Raw genomic sequence first — 26163 nt, 5'->3', positions numbered from 1 at the left:
CTAGACAACGTACTCATGCCGATTCGTCAATCCCCTCATTCAATTCATTTTATTTGGCTGATACAAACAATGATGAAATAATAGACACAATCAATTCTCTCAGAAGTAACTCTTCTCCAGGAGTAGACAATTTTAGTTCTGCCTGTCTGAAAAAAATAGCTTCCTATATTGTAGAGCCTCTTAAAATGATAATAAATAAATGTTTTTTGGTAGGTTATTCTCCTAAACTATTTAAAGTTGCTAAAGTTGTTCCTCTTTATAAATCAGGTGATAAATCAAACCCCTCAAATTATTGCCCAATAAGTTTAATAAATAATTTAGCTAAAATAATGGAGAAGATTATAAAGAAGAGACTAGTAAGTTATTTGAATAAACATAGAATTATCAACAGAAATCAGTATGGATTTAAGAGTGCATATCAACAGAAGATGCAATATCCGACTTTTTGGAAAGAATAATTGAAAACTTCAACAGTAAAAAGAAAACTTTAACAACTTTCTTAGACTTGGCAAAGGCTTTTGACACTGTATCCCAGTCAAGATTATTAGAGTAGATAGAAACTAAGACTTCAGACGCACTTTTTTGCTCGAAATCCCCTCCCCCCTCTCACCCCTCGTCCATCCCGCCACCCCTTCCCCCCGCCTGGAGGGTGGGGGGGTGTTCTAAAAAAAGATTTCCCCCCCTCTCTCTCCCTCTCCCTCTCCTTCTCCTTCTCCCTCTCTCTTATCTTATCTTATCTAATCTTATCTTATCTAATCTAATCTTCCCCTCCCCCAGTGAGGACAAGGGGGATGAAGAAGAAGAGAGTGATCTTTCTCTCTCTCAGTGAGGGAAAAAATAATTTCCCTGTGAGGGAAAAATTCTCTACTGTCAAATTAAAGTGAATCCATATTTCTACATCTAATGCTACACTGACAGATTGAAGTGAATGCTAGATGAGGGAAAAATCCCTTTGAGAGGGAAAAATTCCCTTGGTGACAGATTAAAGTGAATCCATTCGGTGTCAAATTAAAGTGAATCCATATTACTACATCTATACTGTCAAATTAAAGTGAATCCATATTTCTACATCTATACTGTCAAATTAAAGTGAATCCATGTTTCTACATCTAATGCTTAATAATAATAATGGTTTGCTTTCCACCTGACTAGGTGGAATTGAGAATTCAATTGAGAATTCATTGAAACTTGTACAATCAAAATTCTCACTCATTTTTGATCTTATTAGCTTGAGCGATTAGAGCCAAGTGTGTGTGCTTAATGAAAGTACATCGCGTGCTATGATGCCCACTTTCCTTATCAACATGTTGATGGTATTAACTTAATGGATAAGAACGCATGCTACGCGGGCTTTCCTTATCATGATGGTGATGTCAAACACTTAATGGCAGTCTCAAGAGAGAGAGAGCAGGATACGCCCCCTCACTTCTCACAAGCAGCAGACAGAGATTGTACAGCTCTAGCCAGATGCCACATCTGCTCTCTCCTTCTTTTACTCACTCCATCTCTTACTGGCACCCTCCCTTCTAAATTCCTTTTTTGCTATTCTCTATTACGAAAGGTGAGTGAAGCAAGAATACAGACAACGAGTAACTAAGTTCCATTTTGATCGAGCGTTCCTATACTGTCAGATTAAAGTGAAACCATATGCTTCTCTCTGCCCAGCGATCTTTGCGTTATGAAAGGCTAGAGAAGGAGAATTCAAACAACACCTACAAACCGCAGGCGTTATTGTTTAAGTGTTTCTCCGAGAATATCTATAGTAAATTTAGAATGAGCTAGCATATCCAAAAATAGGTATAGATATCCTCAGACCTATTTCACTTGGGGAAATCAAGCTCTATTGATGTCTGACAGTAGCTATGATTAGGGAGTTCAAGGAAGCTTTTTTGCGCAATCAAATTAAAGTGAATCTGTTACATCTTTATACTGAGTGAATCTGTTACATCTTTATACTGTAAAATTATAAAGTGATTGCAAATTGAATAATTCGGAGGGTACGAGAGAGAGAGAGAGTGATACACCCATCGTTTCTCTGTCTCTCGCATAAGCTTAAAGATTGTGCAAACTACTAGGTGGAAAAAAACAGATGGCCCAAAAACAGATGGCCCCATGCGTTATCTCCTATTCTCGCTTACTCGCACCATATCTACTGCTTTTTCCTCTATTACGAAAGCCATGTGAAAGAGAAATCAGTCGTGAGTTCCTTTTTAATCCGTCATTCGTATACTGCCAGTTAAAGTGAATCCATATTTCTACATCTTTATACTGAGTGAATCTGTTACATCTTTATACTGTAAAATTAAATTGATTGCAAATTAATACATCTAATAACTTATACTGTATCTACTGACAGATTAAAGTGAATGCTAGATGAGGGAAAAAATAATTTCCCTTTGAGGGAAAAATTCTCTACTGTCAAATTAAAGTGAATCTGTTACATCTTTATACTGTAAAATTAAATTGATTGCAAATTAATACAATTGGTTTGCTTTCCACCCGACAGTTAAGAAAAATTTCACAAATTTATATTGAAATTTTCTATGTGCTGTACAAACCGCAGGCGTTACTTTTTTTTTTGGTAAGTGTGTTCTCCGAGAATATCTATAGTAAATTTAGTATGAACAAGCATTCCAAAAATGGCTATAGATATCCTCAGACCTATATCACTTGGTGTGGACAAATCATCATCAATATTGGTACAGTTCTCTTAGGAAAATTCTATTTCCACTGACATTTAGTTCCCACGACCGAGAAAGAAAACTTTTAAGCTTATGCTTGTTTAGTACTAGAGAATACTCATTCGGCAATTTGATAATTTCCTTAAAGTCCCCCTCACTATCAATATCTATAATTTCAAGGTGAATTTCACCATTATCGGGAAATGTTACATTTGTTACTCTAAACCAATCAAAAGGGTAACAATCAAATCCCCAATTGACTTGCTGGTCTGCATCAATTGAGAATTCATTAAAACTTGTGCAATCAAAATAAGCAGTCATTTTCTCGTCTTATCAGTTCGAACGATTAGAACCAAATGACTCTCTCTCTCACACAAGCAGCAGACTGGCTTGTACCCAACTCGGGCCCCCTGGCACGTTGCCGCTTTTTCCTCTATTGCAAAAGCCATGTGAAAGAGAAATCAGTCGTGAGTTCCTTTTTAATCCGTCATTCGTATACTGCCAGTTAAAGTGAATCCATTCTGCTCCTCGGGCGGCCTTGTGAAGGTCGGGAGGGCGTGGCCCGGCCTTGACTGAGTGAGCTACCGAGTGATGTCAGCTTGTGCGTACATACATCAAGCTATAAAAACACATTTTTAATTTCTTATCACTTAATGCAGCTTGCGTAGTGGAGAGTGATTGAGTGCACTTGTCTACATGTACTAGCTGCCGAGGAGGCCTATCACAATTGGCGAGCACTGCATACTCCAAAGAGGTTTAGCTCGACGCTAACATTATTGATTGTAAGTAAAAATTTTTGTTACATTCTCATATTTTTGTGAAATAACACTAAATTGATTTTTATAATATATATTTGGTTACAGTTATTAAATATTTCATTGTTTTTCACAGCATTTTCTCACCTCACAACTCGGTCTCATAAGCAGTTGTGCTCTCGTGAGGGAAACTTACCTGCATCGAGAAAATCATAGCCGAGGAGCTAAGCTGGAACAATACCTGAACCGAGTCGAGGAGCTGAGAGAAGCATATCCGATTATTTCATTTTGTCATCATCATCAACACATGTGAGTTCATTTTTACTTAAATTTTCCTCTTCTCCGAGGACAATATTGTTCTCCATGTTAGATCCTTCAACATGGAAGTAAGAGGACCTCATTTTTCAAACATGAATCTTATCTTGTCAGTGTTTTCTATCAAGAGGGTTATTTTGTAATCCCTTACACTGACAAAAAAGAAATGATTTGTCTACCAAGGGAAGAGAAAATTTGTGTAATTACAGTCAATGGTATGTCAAGCTATAATGGTCATACATTTCCTAGAATAGAATCACTCAAGTTTCTGTCAGATGTTTGGAAAAACTTGGAAGACACCCCATTCACACAGACAGAAGTGGAGCAGTATAATAACATTACAATGCTGGAAATTAAAGGGAAAGTAAAAGTAGGACAGTGCAAAAGATTAGAGAATCTACAAGAAGGAACAGAATTAGTCATTATTGCAATAAAAGAAGTGTACAATAGAACAAGATATGGTATATCCTACAGTTTGAAAATGTGAAGCATTGTATGTGTCAAACTATTGGTTAGAGGAAGAATTTGAAAAGCCAAACATAGATTTGAATTATAAAATTAGAATTAAGCTAGATGTTCTAAAGCATAACCCCAGTAGACATAAGGAAAGAGTTGTATTTTGTATTTAATTTAAGGTATTGTAAATAGTAGAAAATGTGAGCAGAGAAGGTTTTAATCTAATGTGACATCATCCAGGATAAGAGCAGTGATGGGTGGAACCAAGGTCACGTGATAGGGGGAGGAGGAGTGGGGGTCACTGAAATTGCATCGCCGAAAGCATAGCAAGGTGATTTCTTACCTATATGAAAAGGCAAATACAATTTGATATACTGAGTGAATGCATATTACTACATCTAATGCCTTATAATAATGGTTTGCTTTCCGCCCAACAGTTAAGAAAAATTTCAAATTTAATTTATTCATTTAATGAGAATTCATTGAAACTTGTGCAATCAAAATAACCAGTCATTTTTTCGTCTTATCAGCTCGAACGATTAGACACACCTCCTGCAATTAACTTAATGGAAGGCATGCTACACTTTCCTTATCTAATGATGATATGTAGTGAAATCCAGTGCACGTGTGAAGGTTATAGAGAGAGAGAAATTGTGATATGTCTCTCTCTCTCTCACAAAAGCAGCAGACTGGCTTGCACCCAACTCGGGCCCCCCTGGCACGTTGCCGCTTTTCCTCTATTGCAAAAGCCATGTGAAAGAGAAATCAGTCGTGAGTTCCTTTTTAATCCGTCATTCCTATACTGTACTAGTGAAACCATTTGCCTCTCACCGCGTAGCGATCTCTGCATTACGAATGGCGAGTAAAGGAGAGAAATCATGTCGGTCTCCCCTTTGATCGGTCGTACGCTACTGCCAGTTTAAGTGAATCCATCATCTTGTTCTTGCAGCTATACGTTACAGGTTGAGAAGGAAATATAGAATGAATTACAAAATACTCTCCGCTCCAGTTTATGTTATAAGATTTATCGAAAAGAACCCTTTTCTTTGAGATTCGTACAACATCGCCTAGCTTAAATTTTGGTTTTGAATTTTTCAATTTATATCGTCTATTGAATGCAGAATTCAATGACGATAAAACATGTGTACGATCTTTCCTGCGAACATCTTTAGGTTTCATTCTAATTGAACTGTGCACTGTAGCATTATAATTTTGAACCAAACTGTCTAGATTGGTTAACCAGTTTTTGGTTCCATGTTCAGTTAAATATCTATAAATTTTCGATTTCAGTGTTCTAATCAACCGTTCAACTATAGATGCTTTTTTGTCACTAAAAACATGGTAATGTTTAATACTATATTTATCTAATAATGCTTTAACTTTTGAATTGAAGAATTCTGTTCCCTGATCTGTTTGAAACAGCTTAATGCCCTTATTTTCAGAAATAATTGGCTCGAGAGCGTTAAATACAGATTGGCTTGCCTTGTCTTTTAATGGTATACAATATGCAAATTTTGTAAAACAATTAATAGCAACTAAGATATATTTATAACCCTTATTAAAACGTGATAAACTTATCATTTCAATAAGGTCTGCTTGAAGGAGATCTTTTTCACTTTTCAGTTCATACTTGCGAGTGGGATAGTTCACACGACATAGAAACATTATACAGCATTTATTTTTTGTCAATAGTTATAATAATTTGCATTTATTCGTAACTTACAACTAATACATTTATTCCTTAAACCTCTACAAGTATTACAATTAATTTTCTCATTCAAAGCATTTAGTATTTAATAGTTTTATTCTCTCCTCAATTAATGAGTTCATCATAATTTCTGTAAAAAAGTTAAAGTTATAGTTTGTACAACATTGCTGATTTGCCACACATTTTCATAATTTCAAATGTAAATCTTACACTATCAATGTTTTTATCTGTTAACCTATCATCAATGAAATAATACATTTGAATATTCAACCAACCTAATGAATTACAATAGCAAAATTCAGGAATTTCCTTTATTCACATCTTCGATGTCTATCAACTATATTCTTATTTATAATATAACATACGCTTATATGTTCTGACTTCTGTTCTTCACTTTTACCAGGTTTTAAATGTTAAATATTCCTCAAACGTTAGTCCTTCTTTTCCGAAATTATTCAATTCTAATATTGTTTTGTCAATAAGTTCGAAATAACAACATCTATATTTTTCATCGATTTTATTCGAAAAATAGTTCTTATCAAATGAAATTGAATCCATCTCCAATCTGAAATTAAACATAATATGCTATCAATCTTGTTCTAAGCCTGTCTCATCTGAAGAATCTCGTAAAAAATTCCAGATAAGTTTATTTAATTGTTCTTTTGTTAAATGAGCATTGTTTTCTATTATAACCTTCTTAATTCTATTGATAGAGTGTGTAAGGATTGCACACACACATCTCCATGAGCCTGGGATATCACCATTCCCCCAGAATTTATCATATGATGTACCATATAAATCACAAACAAGAATATGATTATAGTTATCACTATGCCAAACTCCTACTTTTCATAATCTCTCACAAAAGTTAAATATTGTAGATTTGTCCATCCTTTTTCTGCTAACTGGTCCAATAATTGGTGATGCGTCTCCAATAGTTCAGTTAGTTCACAACGATAACTTTGTATTCTCGCCATTTTTTCTAAAGAAACAGAATCATATTTAGCCACAAATAAGAAAACGAGCAAACATAACTTGTAAGCTTCTCCCATACCCTGTTAAAGAGATACAACCCTTGTCTCCTATCTCAGTGCTATCAGCCAAGAAGCATAAGCTATAACTGGATGAAATTGATCTAAAACGTAGGAAAACTGAGTTTTTTTTTTTTTTTTTTGAAACCCACAGTCATTTAGGGCACAGCATAAGCAGATAGAAGAATTTGAGGAAGAAATAGAAAATTTGAGAGAGGAACTACAGCCATATTTCCATTCACATTGGCGAAATTTTGATCTAAGTGGAGTGTACAATGTGACTGCATTTACTGTAAATAATAAAGGAAAATTGCATATGTAGGTGTTTTAGGAGAAATGGTATGACAAGCTATAATGGTCATACATTTCCTAGAATAGAATCACTTAAGTTTCTCTCAGATGTATGGAAAAACTTGGAAGACACTCCCTTCACACAAAAAGAAGTGGAGCAGTATAATAACATCACAATGCTGGAAATTAAAGGGAAAGTAAAAGTAGGACAGTGTAAAAGAAAATTATTGTGACATTGACTGTTGACATTTACCTCTCACCCCTTCTCCTGATTCCTCTCTCATTTTTTCTTTCCTGCTAAACAAGTGGAGGAGAGAGGAGGAGAACAAAGCACAATTTTTGTCCTCGGAGAAGAGGAAAATTGTGCTCGGAGGAGAACAATTGTGCTCCGAGGAGAGGTTTTGTCCTCGGAGGAGAGGAGGAGGAGAAAAATTTAAGTAAAAATGAACTTACATGTGTTGATTTGACGAAATGAAATAATCGGATATGCTTCTCTCAGCTCCTCGACTCGGTTCAGGTATGTCTCAACTCAGCTAGCTCCTCGCTATGATTTTCTCGATGCAGGTAAGTTTCCCTCACGAGAGCACAACTGCTTATGAGACCGAGTTGTGAGGTGAGAAAATGCTGTGAAAAACAATGAAATATTAATAACTGTAACCAAATATATATTATAAATCCGGAGGAGAGGAGGAGGAGAAAAATTTAAGTAAAAATGAACTTACATGTGTTGATTTGACGAAATGAAATAATCGGATATGCTTCTCTCAGCTCCTCGACTCGGTTCAGGTATTGTCTCAACTCAGCTAGCTCCTCGGCTATGATTTTCTCGATGCAGGTAAGTTTCCCTCACGAGAGCACAACTGCTTATGAGACCGAGTTGTGAGGTGAGAAAATGCTGTGAAAAACAATGAAATATTTAATAACTGTAACCAAATATATATTATAAAAATCAATTTAGTGTTATTTCACAAAAATATGAGAATGTAACAAATTTTACTTACAATCAAATGTTATCGTCGAGCTAAACCTCTGGGGAGTATTGGCAGTGTTCGCCAATTGTGACACGCCTCCTATGTGTTTCTATCTCACTCGTACAAGCCTGCAACAGACAGAGAAACGACTTGCTATATAATCACTTTTCTCAGAGGAAAATCATCATTCACGTTAGAGCTATACGCTTGAGTATTGTTTCTAAAAAATCGTCATTCGTAACGCGGAGATGGACTCATCAAGTGCTTCCTCATCCTCCACAACATTCTTATTACCAGACAGCCCGCCTCCGGAGAGGAAGCTGAACTACTGGGAGCAGCAGAAGAAGCAGCAGAAAAGCCTCAGCTCAGCTGCCACCTCTGCTCCTACAGCTGTTGCCTCCACCTCTGGCGTCTCCTCAGATCCCTTGAAGAAACAAGGGATCTTTGTACGTGAGGAGGATTCCTCCATCATCATCCCAGACAGCAGCCCTCTCCGCAAGCTACTTGGGCACCACGCCGAGCGGCCCTCACATCGGTACCCGCCCCCAAGCAGTCAGTGAAGCGGAGGTTGTTTGTCGACGACGATGAGCCCGACGTCCTCACTCAATCAAAGGTTAGCATACAAAAAATTATTATTATTGTAATGTGCACAAAATCTTTATAAAATGTGAATTTTTAAAACTAATTTCTAATGGATAAAATCTTTTGTGTGCATTACAAGTCATTACTGATTCTTATACTGTGAGCGAAGACTGAGCTTGACTTCTAATTGTGCTATCAAAACAATCCAAACACAGATAAATTCTCATGATGGTTGCATTGAAATTTGGATAAAAATTCAAAACATGTTTTAGTAATTTCGATAATAAATTTGAATATGTTGCATGAAACAATTCAATTATCTACCAATTTGAATTGAGTTCAAGTAATCGGAGAATTTCCGAGTTATTACTTATATATATTACTTACTATATCAAATTACTGATTCGAATAATGCATAAACTGTTTAAAATATTTCGTGTGAAACAAAAATTGTTAAAAATTTGCATGAGTAATGAAACGTGAAATTCGAATAATATTGTTATTATAAATCCAATCATATTATTCTGCAATAACTTTGATGACAAATTACTTATTACTTATATGAAAAATCCAATCATATGCATAAACTGTTTGTGTGAAACAAAAATTGTTAAAAATTTGCATGAGTAATGAAACGTGAAATTCGATAATATTGTTATTATAAATCCAATCATATATTCTGCAATAACTTTGATGACAAATTACTTATACTTATATGAAAAATCCAATCATATGTTGATTGTAATGAACTGAATAAATTTTTTCGATAATTGAGAGTTATGTCAGAGAATTTCCGAGTTATTACTCACAGTTTTGAGTAGTGAATCTGTTGAGCAAGATCTCTCTCTCTCTCTCTCTCTCTTGTATGATTTTCAACCTGAAACAAATAAGAGTCTAATGAAATATTTTTCAACAGATACGAGTGTGAATAATACATTGATATTTGAATTATGAAAAATCCAATCATATGCATAAACTGTATGTTTTCTGCAATAACTTTGATGACAAATTACTTATTACTTATATGAAAAATCCAATCATATGCATAAACTGTATGTGTGAAACAAAAATTGTTAAAAATTTGCATGAGTAATGAAACGTGAAATCCGAATAATTTTTTTATTATAAATCCAATCATATTATTCTGCAATAACTTTGATGACAAATTACTTATTACTTATATGAAAAATCCAATCATATGCATAAACTGTTGTGTGAAACAAAAATTGTTAAAAATTTGCATGAGTAATGAAAAGTGAAATTCGATAATATTGTTATTATAAATCCAATCATATTATCTGCAATAACTTTGATGACAAATTACTTATTACTTATATGAAAAATCCAATCATATGTTGATTGTAATGAACTGAAAAATTTTTTTTTGATAATTGAGAGTTATGTCAGAGAATTTCCGAGTTATTACTCACAGTTTTGAGTAGTGAATCTGTTGAGCAAGATCTCTCTCTCTCTTGTATGATTTTAAACCTGAAACAAATAAGAGTCTAATGAAATATTTTTCAACAGATACAAGTGCGAATAATACATTGATATTTGAATTATGAAAAATCCAATCATATGCATAAACTGTATGTTTTCTGCAATAACTTTGATGACAAATTACTTATTACTATATGAAAAATCCAATCATATGCATAAACTGTTTGTGTGAAACAAAAATTGTTAAAAATTTGCATGAGTAATGAAACGTGAAATTCGAATAATATTGTTATTATAAATCCAATCATATTATTCTGCAATAACTTTGATGACAAATTACTTATTACTTATATGAAAAATCCAATCATATGCATAAACTGTTTGTGTGAAACAAAAATTGTTAAAAATTTGCATGAGTAATGAAACGTGAAATTCGAATAATATTGTTATTATAAATCCAATCATATTATTCTGCAATAACTTTGATGACAAATTACTTATTACTTATATGAAAAATCCAATCATATGTTGATTGTAATGAACTGAAAAATTTTTTCGATAATTGAGAGTTATGTCAGAGAATTCCGAGTTATTACTCACAGTTTTGAGTAGTGAATCTGTTGAGCAAGATCTCTCTCTCTCTCTTGTATGATTTTAAACCTGAAACAAATAAGAGTCTAATGAAATATTTTTCAACAGATACGAGTGCAGCAACAGGAGTCGCAAGACAGCTCAATAATGTCTTTGTTACGGGAGACGGAGGAGGGGGAGGAGGAGGATGAATTGGACAGGGAGACAGACGACTTTATTCGAATTATAAATTCTAGATGTGAAAAACCCTGGACGCCTCTGCGGGAATTGGAGGAGGGGTTACCATACCCCATTGTGGACGTCCGGGAGGCGTCCAACCAACATGGACGTCGCATCATCTTGAAACTATACACTCCCGGAATGAGGTCCACTGAGGTTTATCTTCCGGAACGGTTTTCCGAAATTGTATCCTCAAACGATATTGAGAAGTTCAAAAAGAACTGCACAAAATCTTGCCTTTTAGTCAAACATGTTAATGCTAGATGGTCCGACATAAAGATTGTAAGTAAAAATTGTTAATAATCTTGGAGCTTATCTAGCATTAACATATATATATACAAAACATGTATCATATTTATAATTTACTTGTTATATGTATCCAATATCTATAATATCAATAACATTAAAAAAATAGTTTGTTATTCTATAAAACCGGAACGGTTTTCCGAAATGTATCCTCAAACGATATTGAGAAGTTCAAAAAGAACTGCACAAAATCTTGCCTTTTAGTCAAACATGTTAATGCTAGATGGTCCGACATAAAGATTGTAAGTAAAAATTGTTAATAATCTTGGAGCTTATCTAGCATTAACATATATATATATATACAAAACATGTATCATATTTATAATTTACTTGTTATATGTATCCAATATCTATATATCAATAACATTAAAAAAAGTTTGTTATTCTATAAAACCGGAACGGTTTTCCGAAATTGTATCCTCAAACGATATTGAGAAGTTCAAAAAGAACTGCACAAAATCTTGCCTTTTAGTCAAACATGTTAATGCTAGATGGTCCGACATAAGATTGTAAGTAAAAATGTTAATAATCTTGGAGCTTATCTAGCATTAACATATATATAATATATATACAAAACATGTATCATATTATAATTTACTTGTTATATGTATCCAATATCTATAATATCAATAACATTAAAAAATAGTTTGTTATTCTATAAAACCGGAACGGTTTTCCGAAATTGTATCCTCAAACGATGTTGAGAAGTTCAAAAAGAACTGCACAAAATCTTGCCTTTTAGTCAAACATGTTAATGCTAGATGGTCCGACATAAAGATTGTAAGTAAAAATTGTTAATAATCTTGGAGCTTATCTAGCATTAACATATATATATATACAAAACATGTATCATATTTATAATTTACTTGTTATATGTATCCAATATCTATAATATCAATAACATTAAAAAAATAGTTTGTTATTCTATAAAAATTTTTCTCAATTCTCACCTATCAGTTCACACACACACTAGTATACGTGTTGAGCACTCTCCACACTATGCAAGTTGCATTGAGTGATAAGAAATTAAAAATGTGTTTTTATAGCTTGATGTATGTACGCACAAGCTGACATCACTCGGTCGCTCACTGTGTCAAGGTCGGGCAACGCCTCACTTCACACAGCTGGCTTCCTTGTTGTGAAGTGAGGGCGTTGGCCCTTACACATCTGGTGAACGCCATGCGTTCATTCATTCACGACCTTCACAAGGTCTTGTTGTGAATGTTGAGTGTTGCCCCCACACACATCTGGCTGGATTGGCATTCCATTCATTCTTATCTGTATGACTTTCAATATTATTGTGTTTGACTTTTTCACATCAACTATTTGAAATGAATTTTGAAAATTCATTTCAAATAGATGATCTGAATAGGCGAATTCGATTTGAAAGTATTATTCCAAATTAATAGAAAATTCAATTTTTTCTTTTAGATTAAGTTAGTGTAATGATTATTAATTAACTTTAGTTAATGTTCGAGCATTGAGTTGAAAGGTAATGAAAATATTGAATGTTGAGAACACTCTTTGTGCATGTTGATATTCTTCGCGTGTCAGAGGTGTGTCCGTTAAATCATTATGAAAACATTCTATGGAGGAAGTTCTTTCCAATGTACTTTCTTTCCCCAACTTCTTTTCCATGTCTGTACTTTCTACCAATTACGCACCAATACTTCCAAGGATTCAGACATAAACTTGTAGGAATCTAAAAATTTAATTTTGCCTACCGAAAGTGTCAAAAATCTCTCTGACATATTCGCGATGCAGGAAATTCTTTTTCACATTTACCGAGCGATTTCAGAATAAAATGCGAATCAAAACCGGAGAAATTATGAAAATAACATGATATGTACTCCGGAGTATGTGCTGTTAAATTGAGAAGTTCAGTAATTTGTTGATAGAGTGCATCACTGCATGCAATATTATATATAAGGTGTGTACTGCGCCAAATGTAAGCCATTATCAGTTTTACCTTTGAACAGGAATCATGTCCTATTCTTTGTGTTCTGATATTTTGGACAAGCCACAAACTCGCTCTATTGGTATCCAGTGTGATCTTTATTCTGATATTTTGGACAAAGCTCAAACTCAGTCGTCGGTACTTTACGATATTGAATCTGATAGTTTCTATTATGAACCAAGGAGAAGCAGTACACCAATCCAGAAGTCGGGAGAGGAGGGGGAAGAGGAGGTGGAGGAGCAGAAACGTGAGGAGGAACAGATACGTGAAGAGGAACAGAAAGGAGTGGACGACAAGCAGACACCTACGAAAATTGCTACGGTTGATCTTCACTGGTTTAAACAAACTTGTAATCAAATTATTGTGAAAGAACTTGCTATCGTAAAAAATCAATATCTAATTTTGACAGCTGTAATATTTACAATGTTAAAGTATATTTGAATAGTGAGTATTATCCATACGAAAATCTGCTAGGTAAGAAGGAAGTTTTATACCGGATGTTCCTGGATTTCGCACCCTCGTATTATAATCATTCAATCAATAGCGAACTCGGAACAGAAATCGATTTTAAAACGTTTTGTGAATCAACACCGCTGATTGTTGTAGATTGTTCACACCAACCAAGTCATTTGAAATCATCGACAGATGTTCGTATTGAAATGGAATTTAATAGTGCAGTACCTGCAAATACTTCCGCGTATTGCATTTTAATTAGCGATCGTGTGATGGAGTACATGCCTCTCACGAGCATGGTGAAAGAAGTTCAGTAATTTGTTGATAGAGTGCATCACTGCATGCAATATTATATATAAGGTGTGTACTGCGCCAAATGTAAGCCATTATCAGTTTTACCTTTGAACAGGAATCATGTCCTATTCTTTGTGTTCTGATATTTTGGACAAGCCACAAACTCGCTCTATTGGTATCCAGTATGATCTGATTCTGATATTTTGGACAAAGCTCAAACTCAGTCGTCGGTACTTTACGATATTGAATCAACAAGTTTCTATTATGAACCAAGGAGAAGCAGTACACCAATCCAGAAGTCGGGAGAGGAGGAGGAGGAGGGGGCACCAGAGGTGGAGGAACAGAAACGTGAAGAGGAACAGAAAGGAGTGGATGACAAGCAGACACCTATGAAAATTGCTACGGTTGATCTTCACTGGTTTAAACAAACTTGTAATCAAATTATTGTGAAAGAACTTGCTATCGTGACGAGTGCAATAATTATGCTGTATTCCATTTCAAATCACCATTTGCAAAGATGGAATTGAGCGCAAAATTGTATAACGATGAACATGGCTGGAACGTAACTATCATAAAATAAAATGGGAAGATGGAGATTTAGAATACAGTGACTCATTAATACGTGATTACCTTGCAGGTTATGAGAAAATTTTCACAAAAGGAACTGAGAAAGCAAAGTTTTTGAGAAGATTGCATTCTAACGTACAATGCATACCGGAGGACTTTCTCAAGCCCGATTTCAGCTTTTTCACCACTTCGTGGTGTTATGATGCATGTAAGATACATAAGTATAGACCCGATGGAAGGTGTGCTTTATTCTCTGCCCAACATTATAATTCTTTGCTGTTTAAAAATATGTATCAAACAAATAATTTCTTGTGCGAAAACAATCGAATGCAAAGTATGAAATTGGCACCGATGTATACGAATGCGCAGAAAAGAAACTTTGCAAGTTATGGATTCTTCTACAACGGAAAGGAATTACAGTGTGTTTATTGCTTGCATGCACTGAGATTGCATAAAGCTCGCACGTGTTGTCTGTCTACAATTATTAATGAAGAAAGACCGTTTAATTACTCTATAATAGTGCCCGCCTACACATAGTTTACTCCATTCGCTCGACAACTATGGATCCGACAAAGTGGTTAGCTGCTGACAACGAATTGGAAGTGAGGTTAAAAAACTGCATAGACTGGTATGATGAGTGTGAAAGTGCAACAGGAAATCAACTCCTGAAAATTATAGTTTGACGAAACAATTGAAAGACATTTTTCTAAGCACAGTTAATTTGAACGATATAAAAGACTATTTGTGCTATTACCGTCCACACAATTTGTCTATAGATAAATTAATTAAAATTGAAGATGAAGTTATGATGTATTGTTGTAGTGAAATGTTGTAAACAAATTTTTAATTCAGATATTTCCTCGAACATTTGGTTTAGTATCAGTGTAGACTTGATTGAGTGAGGACGCGAGATACGCCCCCTCAGACACAACGTTACAGCTAAGTGCACATTCCTACCTTATCAAGAGATACGCCCCCTCAGACACAACTGTTACAGCTAAGTGCACATTCCTACCTTATCAATTATAGTTCATAGCTTGATCTAGGTCATGCAGTGTTTTAGCTTTGCAAAATTCAAAAATTAACTCGCCTCTTGATGTCAATTTCATTCAATGAATTTGATTCTATTGCAAAAAATATTAAATTTTTAACAGGATTCCAAGGCGATGATGTTGATCTAGCGTTAACAAAAACAGAAAATGTACATTTTCCAATTTTATCTGAGATTTTCGAACTGCTCGATATACTAGATACAGGCCATCTACATTATTGTAGTGCAAATGATTTCTCAACTATTGTTACAAATTCCAATGAACTTTGGAAATGCTTGTATGACATTGCAGATAAAAAATGTAAAAGATCAACTTAGATCATTGACCTCTCTCTGTTAAGACATCAATAGAGCTGATACCCCAAGTGATATAGGTCTGAGGATATCTATAGCCATTTTTGGAATGCTTGTTCATACTAAATTTACTATAGATATTCTCGGAGAAACACTTAAAAAATAACGCCTGCGGTTTGTACAGCACATAGAAAATTTCAATATAAATTTGTGAAATTTTTCTTAACTGTCGGGTGGAAAGCAAACCAATTGTATTAATTTGCAATCACTTTATAATTTTACAGTATAAAGATGTAACAGATTCACTCAGTAGAAATATGGATTCACTTTAATTTGACAGTAGAGAATTTTTCCCTCAAAGGGAAATTATTTTTTCCCTCGCTGAGAAAGGGAAATTATACAGATTCACTCAGTATAAAGATGTAGAAATATGGATTCACTTTAATTTGACAGTAGAGAATTTTTTCCCTCATCTAGCATTCACTTTAATTTGACAGTAGAGAATTTTTCCCTCATCTAGCATTCACTTTAATTTGACAGTATAGCATTAGATGTAGAAATATGGATTCACTTTAATCTGTCAGTATAAAGATGTAACAGATTCACTTTAATTTGACAGTAGAGAATTTTTTCCCTCATTTAGCATTCACTTTAATTTGACAGTAGAGAATTTTTCCCTCATTTAGCATTCACTTTAATCTGTCAGTATAGCATTAGATGTAGAAATATGGATTCACTTTAATCTGTCAGTATAGAGAGGGAATTTTTCCTCCAAAAAGGGAAATTTTTTTTCCCCTCACCTTTTCCCTCAAAGGGAAATTATTTTTTCCCTCATTTAGCATTCACTTTAATCTGTCAGTATAGCATTAGATGTAGAAATATGGATTCACTTTAATCTGTCACTATAGAGAAAGGGAATTTTTCCTCTAAGAAAGGGGGGGTAATTGCGCAAAAAAGCTTCCTTGAACTCCCTAATCATAGCTACTTCTGACATATCTCAACAGAGAGAGGTCAATGATCTAAGTTGTTCTTTTACATTTTTTATCTGCAATGTCATACAAGCATTTCCAAAGTTCGTCGGAATTTGTAACAATAGTTGACAAATCATTTGCACTACAATAATGTAAATGCCCGCTGTCTAGAATATCGAGCAATTCGAAAATCTCAGATATAATTGAAAAGTGTACATTTTCTGTTTTTGTTAATGGTAAATCAATATCTTGGAATCCTGTTGAAAATTTAATATTCTTTGCAATTGAATCAAATTCATTAAATGAAATTGACATCAAGAGCCGAGTTAATTTTTTGAATTTTGCAAAGCTAAAACACTGCATGTCCTTGATTGCTATGAACTATAATTGATAAGGTAGGAGGTGCACTTAGCTGTAACAGATGTCTGTGAGGGGGGGCGTATCTCGCTTCTAAAAAAATTAATTGATAAGGCACGAGCTCTACTTAGCTGTAACAGTTGTCTGTGAGGGGGGCGTATCTCGCTTCTAAAAAAAAAATTAATTGCAGCTCGCGTGCTAACAGCAAAAATTAATTGCAGGCCGCGTGCTAACAGCAAAATGAGGTGGGCATAACTTTTTCGATACGTGCTTGCTCAATCAAGTCTAGACTGAAAAATGCATAAGGAAATATCTGAATGAAAAATTTGTTTTCAACATAGAAAAAGTTTATTTACACATTTCACTACAACAATACATAACTTCATCTTCAATTCTAATCAGCTTATCTATACACAAATTATGAGGACGATAATAACATAGATAGTCTCTTATGTCATTTAAATTAACCGTGCTTAGAAAAATGTCTTTCAATTGTTTCGCCAAACTATAATTTTCACGAGATGATTTCTTAATAGCAATTTCGCATTCATCATACCAGTCGATACAGTTTTTTAACCTCACTTCCAACTCGTTGTCGGCAGCTAACCACTTTGTCGGATCCATGTTGTTGAGTGAATGAAGAAAACTATGTGTAGGCAGGAACTATTATAGAGTAATTAAGCGGTCTTTCTTCATTAATTGACGAGAGACAACATGTACGTGCTTTATGCAGTCTCAATGCATGCATGCAATAAACACACTGAATCTCTTTTCCGTTGTAGAAGAATCCATAACGAGCAAAGTTTCTTTTCTGTGAATTCGTGTACATCGGCGCCATTTTCATACTTTGCATTCGATTGTTTTCGCACAAGAAATTATTTGTTTGATACATATTTTTAAACAACAAAGAATTATAATCTTGAGCAGAGAATAAAGCACAGTGAGAATGTGGTCTATTTTTATGAATGTTACACACAGCATAACACCATGAACTAGTGAAAAAGCTGAAATCGGGTTTTGGAAAATCCTCAGGTATACATTGAACATTAGTATGTAATCTTCTTAAAAACTTTGCTTTCTCAGTTCCTTTTGTGAAAATTTTCTCATAACCTGCAAGGTAATCATGTATTAATGAGTCACTGTATTCTAAATCTCCATCTTCCCTATTTATTTTATGATAGTGACGTTCTAACCATGTTACATCATTATACAATTTTGCACTCAATTCTGTCTTTGCGAATGGTGATTTGAAATGGAATACAATATAATTATTACACTCATCAATTATGGCAAGTTCTTTCACAATAATTTGATTACAATCTTGTTTAAACCAGTGAAGATCAACTGTAGCAATTTTCGTAGGTGTCTGCTTGTCCACTTCTTTCTCTTCGGCGGGCTCGTTGAATCCTTCGTCTTTCCCCTCCTCTTCTCGTTTCTCCTCCTCCACCTGCAGCGGCTTCGGTGTACTGCACCTTGCTTCATAATAGAAACTATCAGAATCAAGATCGCACTGAATACCAATAGAGCGAGTTTGTGGCTTGTCCAAAATATCAGAACACAAAGAATAGGACATGTTGTCTGTTCAAAGGTGAAACTGATAATGAACCAAATTTGTCAGAGTGCAAACCTTATATACCCGGTGCGCGAATTACTGAACTTCTTTCACCATGCTCATTAGAGGTGTGTAGTCCATCACATGATCGCTAATTAAAACGCAATAGGCAGAAGTATTTGCAGGTACTGCACTATTAAATTCCATTTCAATACGAACATCTGTCAATGATTTCAAATGACTTGCTTGGTGTGAACAATCTACAACAATCAGCGGTGTTGATTCACAAAACGTTTTAAAGTCAATTTCTGTTCCGAGTTCGCTATTGATTGAATGATTATAATACGAGGGCGCGAAATCCAGGAACATGCGGTATAATACCTCCTTTTTACCTAGCAGATTTTCATATGGATAATACTCGATGTTCAAATATACTTCAACATTGTAAATACCGCAGCTATCGAAATTAGATATTGATTTTTTAATTTTATTCTTACGATCAGTTTGAAATGCAATTATAACATATTTTGGACTATCAAAACTCGATGTGGTGCGAACTGCCTAAGAATGGTTAAGTGAATTTTGCAAATTTGGTAATTCACAAATTTCCCAATGACGGAAACCTAATTTCAGTGGAGTGTCAGCATCGAGCAGTCTCAAAAATTTCAGTCTTACATGATCTTCTAAAGTTATGTAGGGCATTCTCCATTGCAGTTTTGTAATTTTCACACTAACGCTTGTTCCACTTGCCGACTCAACACAATTTAGATCTGTCGGCGACCTCAATAAGATGAGTTCCTGTTTCAAATTTAAAATTATTCTTTGAAAATCTTCAAAAAACAGGAGGATTAATTTGAGCGGTACACAGAAAGTGAATTTATTATCCATTAGCTCATATCCTGCTCTGTCAAAACCAGCCAAGTGATATGTGTTTTTATTGAGAGTATTCTTCACTAGAATAGCTTTAATTGTGGATGTTAATCCAATCAATCTTGATTTAGAAATTTGCTGACCTGCCAATTCATATCGTATTTCATCAAAAAGGTTGCCGATTACGTTACTGCTTAATTTATAGTCTGCTGCAACTGGTGCATCAGCTGGGTCTGTTCCCGGTTTTGTACAGTTAACTGTTCCCTCAATAAATATGAATGATTTGCAAGGTAAAGAATAGACATCTAAAGAATTTATGCCAATATGTGCCTCGTCAGAGTTTTTTATTTCCTGTCCCGAATAAACTGTATGAGTATGAAATTGGAATTTAGTAATATCATTATAAAACTGAAGGTCTGTCTCCACATCCAGAATTTCACTAATTGCTGCGCCGTACATGACGCCAATCAATTATAAAACCCAACTTTTCTAATATTCTCGCGCTTTTAGCCGACAAAGCACGTTTGTTTTTAGGTGTTGATGCTCTCACGTTCGTCTCTCTAATGACATCACTTGTAAACGTCTTATTTGAACGTGGATTGAAAACAAGATAACCCATTACTTTTCACGTATGTGTAACCTAATTGTAATTGTATCTCCACGGAAATCAATAAACGATCCGTTCTGGTCTGTTACCTTTACATTAATAGTTTGAATTCGATGCGTATTCAAAGGTACATAAATAATTGGAGAGTGGAGAGGGTACTTCGTTTATTAAATAGCCGCTAGGAACCTTTGGTAAAAATTCGTAGATTATATGTTTTTGTTTTCCGTCAGAGTAACTACCACATGCTAAATTACACTCAACTACAATACTACCAATGCTTGTTATGTTAACCAAATGCTGAGAATAATGCCATTTATTTGGCTGCAAAACAACATTATTAAAACCAAGTATCTTTCCAATCGAATCAGTATGTGTTAAATCAATGGGTTTATCAGAATGAATTTCAAACTTCATAGTATTTACGTTTGGGCGTATAATAAGTTTATTCTTCTTCTCATCAATATTCAATTTATTCTTTAAAGATTTAAAAATATCCTCAACTTCATATGCACCCGTATCCAGCTCAATTAATCTATCGCCATATTTGAAGCTGGAATTTGTTCCTTTGTTAATGTTTGCAATACTATTGTAACTAGAAAAATTAATCAATCCAATTTCCCATTCACGATTTTTATCCAATTCTATAATTTCTTGTAAATGTTCATAGAGGTTACTTGTGTTAGATCTTAATGTAATAACAACCATCTTGTGTGTGTGTGTGTGTGTGTGTGTGTGTGTGCGTTCAGCACAAACACTTAATTACAACTGCAAGAAACAATAATGTAAGATGACCACAAAAATTGCTATTTAATGGTTGCATATGCTCTACATTATAAAATATATTTACTCCATTTTCTTTTTTCCAATATTTGTCCAATTCGTATGGCAGTTGTAAATTTCCAATTGGATCAAAATACCAAACATTAGAGCCAACTTTCTTATATGCTACCCAATGTGTGCCATCCTCGCTTTCCCTTGCTAAATTCACAATGGCATTCTCGTTTTTTAGAATTTTTTTGGGTAATGCATCTAGCATATATATACCTCTTAGCTGAATCTGTAATAATTTCGACCAATCAATCAAATCATAATTACTCAATTCTCCTTCAATATTCATGTCTTTTACTTCTTCCTACTCTTCTTTGTCTTCTTCCTACTCTTCTTTGTTGTTGTTCTTTGTTTCTTAACTTGGGGGAATAAACTCACTCCATATGATGATGGGGGTAGGGGTGGAATTAAAATTCTGCCCCCACCAATACTAGGAAAAGGCTTCAAAAAATACCCTTTTCCTGCAATATGCTTTTTCAACTGAGCTATAGCTTTGCGTCTAATATCATTACTATAACTTCTCCTCTCATTCTTCTTCTCCTTCTTCTTTCTCAAAGACCCACCAAACGCTGCTTTAGCTTTCATGACGTTTGTAACAAGATAGCTAAGTGCTTTCTCGGCAGGAGGTGTTTGAGGATTTTTGAAAATGTCCCATGCAGCGTTTGCTAGAGCTCTGTCAGCTACCGCTCGAGTTTTATTATCACTATTTTGCGTATACGCTATATCATGTACCTTGCAAGCTCTATCTAATGAATTTATACCTTGATCACCCCTCTTTAACCTTTCATTAACCTTTGTGCCCGGGCCACACCACTGGTAGCCCCCCGGGAGGTGAATTTCCTCCTGCAGGTTATCAATTACCTTATTTAAAATAGTTGATGTCACATTACCTGCCAAACCTGACACACCTTTAAAAAGTTTTGCCGCTGAACTCAAGATTCCTTTACCTCGTTTCCTCGAACTCTGCTTTCTCCTACATACCATTTTCTTACCTTTCAACTCAATGGTTGAACATTAACTGAGGTTAATTAATCAATACACCAACTTAATCAAAAGAAAATTGAATTGGTTTAATTTTCAATCGAGTTGGAAATGAATTCACATGCTATGATACATTGCTTGAATGATAAGAATATTATTTCAAATAGCAAATAATCTGAAAAGGTGAATACAATTTGAAAAGGGGGAGGTGCGCCCACCCACATCTGCAGGAACGCGTGCCAAAACAGATGTGGGAGGGAGCCGCTTGACTGTACGGCTGTGTGTGTGTGTGTAGCGGTAAAGACTACTGAGCATGCTTGCAACAAACTATAAAAGGTGCGCTCACCTTATTCAAATATCATTCACAACAGAGCAGCTGAACCAGCATTTCTTCTTCTGTGTGTTTCTACTATTCATTGTGAACAGGTAAGAATTGAAAACAATTTTTATAGAAACAATATTACAATTTATTCATACATTCATCTATACAATTCGTAACACATAGGTCGACAAATTGTATACAGATATAAAAATTGTTATTGCTTAACAATTTTTATATCCGACCAATTTGCCGACTTATGTGTTACTAGCAACACATAATTTTTACAAGTTTTATTAAAATGTTCAATCTTTCCCGCGTCAATGCAGGAAGCGAATCTTTGAGGTAAATACACCTCACATTCGCTTCCTGCATTAACGATTTTTAAAATTATGCGACGGCCATGGATGTTCGTTTGCTCCCTCATGCCAACTATGGGGTAGGGAGTGCGCTCCTTCAATTCCCTCAGTGGGATCCATGGTTTAGGCGTTGGTGCATTTACAATTGTTACGAACTCCATCTCATCCTCCTCCTCCTCCCTTCATCGCAGCTCCTTCATCAGTGGGAGCATGGACGAGTTCTTGTCCATTCCAGCACGTTTCTGTTGAAAAATATTTGATTAGTGTCTTATTTGTTTCAGATCATACTAGAGAACTTGATCAATAGATTATTGATCTCTACATCAGATTATTGTCTCAACTTGACATCATCGAATTGCCATTCTCTGCATAAAGTGAGTAATATCAGTTATTGAAATAATATTGGTAACAAATAATTGTTGCATGATCGTTCTAATCAGTTCAAATAATATTTCCTTGCCATCAATTTCTAATCATTTCAAATAATATTGCTAACAAATAATTTATGCATGATCGATTACTTTAAACAATAATATCTCATAATTCCATTTCTAATCAGTTCAAATAATATTTCCTTGCAATCAATTTCTAATCACTTCAAGGAAATATTGCTAACAAATAATTGTTGCATGATTGAATACTTCAAACAATAATATATCATAATTCAATTTCTAATCAGTTCAAATAATATTTCCTTGCATTCAATTTCTAATCACTTCAAATAATATTTCCTTGGCATCAATTTCTAATCATTTCAAATAATATTGCTAACAAATAATTTATGCATGATCGATTACTTTAAACAATAATATCTCATAATTCCATTTCTAATCAGTTCAAATAATATTTTCTTGCATTCAATTTCTAATCACTTCAAATAATATTTCCTTGGCATCATTTCTAATCATTTCAAATAATATTGCTAACAAATAATTTATGCATGATCGATTACTTTAAACAATAATATCTCATAATTCCATTTCTAATCAGTTCAAATAATATTTCCTTGCATTCAATTTCTAATCACTTCAAATAATATTTCCTTGGCATCAATTTCTAATCATTTCAAATAATATTGCTAACAAATAATTTATGCATGATCGATTACTTTAAACAATAAAATCTCATAATTCCATTTCTAATCAGTTCAAATAATATTTCCTTGGCATCAATTTCTAATCATTTCAAATAATATTGCTAACAAATAATTTATGCATGATCGATTACTTTAAACAATAATATCTCATAATTCCATTTCTAATCAGTTCAAATAATATTTCCTTGAAGTGATTAGAAATTGAATGCAAGGAAATATTATTTGTACTGATTAGAAATTTCAAAATTTCAATGCAACCATCATGAAAATTTATCTGAGTTCGGATTGTTTTGATAGCACAATTAGAAGTCAAGCTCAGTCTTGACTTCGCTCACAGTATAAGAATCAGTAATGACTTGTAATGTACACAAAAGATTTTATCCATTGGAAATTAGTTTTCAAAAAACTAATTCACATTTTTTAAAGATTTTGTGCACATTACATGTTAATACAATAATAATATTTCTTTAAGCTAACCTTTGATTGAGTGAGCATGCCCTCGTCCTCGAAAACTAGCCTCCTCTTCACCGGCTGCTTGCTGGGTTGAGTTGACAGCACCGCTCGTCGCGGTGCCCAGGTGCCCTCCTCACCCCTCTCTCGTTGAACGAAGATTCCCTGTCTCTTCAGGGGTGAGGCGGAGGAGGAGCCGGCGGAGACAGCGGAGGCGGCAGCCGTGGCAGCAGAGGTGGCACCCAAGCTGCGAGCTTTCTGCTGCTGCTGCTGCCAGTAGTTGAGCTGCTGCTCTGTTGGTGGGCTGTCTGGTATGATGTAGCTTGAAGATGATGATGAATCCATTGTGTAGATGATGATGATTAGGGAGAAGTTCACGTAGGGTATATAAGTTCACTTAACTCTTCTCTAACATAAATGGTGATTTTCCTCTGAGGCAACTGATTTTATACCAAGTCGTTTCTCTGTCTGTTGCAGGCTTGTACGAGTGAGATAGAGCATACGAGGGGGCGTGTGCAATTGGAGCGTGCTGTACTCAACTCCCCAGAGGTTTACCAGCAGCACAACGCAGACATTTGATTGTGAGTAAGTATAATCTGTTACATTCTGATATTTCTGAAATAACACTTACTTATTGATTTCTAATATTTGGTTGCAGTTATTAAATATTTCATTGTTTTTCACAGCATTTTCTCACCTCACAACTCGGTTTCCGGTCTCATAAGCAGTTGTGCTCTCGTGAGGGAAACATACCTGCATAGAGAGAAGCATAGCCGAGGAGCTAGCTAAGCTGAGACGATACCTGAGCTGAGACAACCACATTCGAGGAGCTACCTGAGGTGAGAGGATACCTGAGCTGAGACAACCACAGTCGAGGAGCTACCTGAGCTGAGAGAAGCATACCCGAGGAGATAGCTGTCATTTCGTCAAATCAACACATGTAAGTTCATTTTTACTTTAATTTTATCCTTCGAGGACAATTTTTTTGTCCTCGGAGGACAGTTTTTGTCCTCGGAGGACAGTTTTTGTCCTTGGAGCACAGTTTTTGTTCTCTGAGGATAAAAAACCTTCTACAATATACTGCATGCATACGATTTTACCTCATCTTTACAATATGCTATATCTGGAACATCCAACCCCCACTCTTCTTTCTCACACTCTTCATATAAACAAAACAGTAAATGTATTACTTTTTCAAATGGATTTTCGATAATATATTTGCAATAGACACATTGCAGATAGAATGGATTTTTATGTAAGAAATAACCATTTCTCGCAAAATACTCTGCTTTATTGCATAATGATTTACAAAAGTCACAATGTAGATGATGCTTTTCAAAATATTCTCCTTGAATGGATGAATCTTCTACACAATTAAAAGTTAAATATCTTTCTTCATATTCTCGTAGAATATTATTATCGAAATTCTCCTCTTCAATTGTTATATTATCTTTCCTTCTACAGTTCGGGCTGTACCTTGCATGTTCTATTGCTGGTATGTCACTTTCTTCCCATTTTCCCAAACAAATTGAACAAAATACACATCGCACAATGTCTGGTGCAGATGAGAATATAAATCCCTCTTTCGCCATGTTTTCCGCAGACAAATGCGGAGAAGATTTCGACCATCTTTTATCAAAAGATAATAATCTTAATCTTTCATACAACATTATGTGATCTTGAGATATCATTTTCACACACAGCCTTCTTCTACCAATGTCAATTCACAACTAAACATGCTGTTGTACTCTATCTCATCCTGATCGTTATTCTTTTGTTTTTCAGAATCTTGCCGAGGGAACGCAGACTAC

At 34.7% G+C, this 26163-nt stretch overlaps 1 protein-coding gene and 1 long non-coding RNA gene across 4 annotated transcripts; both read right to left on the bottom strand.

Moving 5' to 3' along the window:
• Positions 1 to 6762: 6762 nt before the first annotated feature.
• Positions 6763 to 11372, bottom strand: LOC120353411. 3 transcript variants are annotated; one of them, XR_005572363.1, is made up of 4 exons: positions 10831 to 11372; positions 8239 to 8336; positions 7960 to 8132; positions 6763 to 6897 (listed from the first exon to the last, which is right to left on the bottom strand). It is a non-coding gene; the product is annotated as an uncharacterized LOC120353411 (long non-coding RNA). The 3 variants fall into 3 exon arrangements; XR_005572364.1 differs by lacking the exon at positions 10831 to 11372 and adding an exon at positions 9600 to 9646; XR_005572362.1 differs by lacking the exon at positions 10831 to 11372 and having other exon boundaries at positions 8239 to 8645.
• An 11205-nt stretch (positions 11373 to 22577) lies between these two features.
• Positions 22578 to 25621, bottom strand: LOC120353409. The gene is made up of 2 exons (XM_039437017.1): positions 24380 to 25621; positions 22578 to 23048 (listed from the first exon to the last, which is right to left on the bottom strand). Exons 1-2 carry the CDS (start codon positions 24695 to 24697, stop codon positions 22989 to 22991), a joined length of 378 nt encoding a protein of 125 aa, XP_039292951.1. The 5' UTR covers positions 24698 to 25621; the 3' UTR covers positions 22578 to 22988.
• Between the last annotated feature and the right edge of the window lie 542 nt (positions 25622 to 26163).

This window comes from Nilaparvata lugens, chromosome 10 (assembly GCF_014356525.2).
Source record: "Nilaparvata lugens isolate BPH chromosome 10, ASM1435652v1, whole genome shotgun sequence".
Classification (NCBI taxonomy): Eukaryota; Metazoa; Arthropoda; class Insecta; order Hemiptera; family Delphacidae; genus Nilaparvata; species Nilaparvata lugens.
This window is presented reverse-complemented; position numbering and strand designations above follow the sequence as displayed.

Excerpts from the sequence above, each read along its gene's own strand:
- LOC120353409 (XM_039437017.1), bottom strand. The coding sequence starts at position 24,697 with ATGGATTCATCATCATCTTCAAGCTACATCATACCAGACAGCCCACCA. Across the intron at positions 23,049-24,379 it reads GCATGCTCACTCAATCAAAG|AAACGTGCTGGAATGGACAA; the intron begins GTTAGCTTAAAG and ends ATTTTTCAACAG.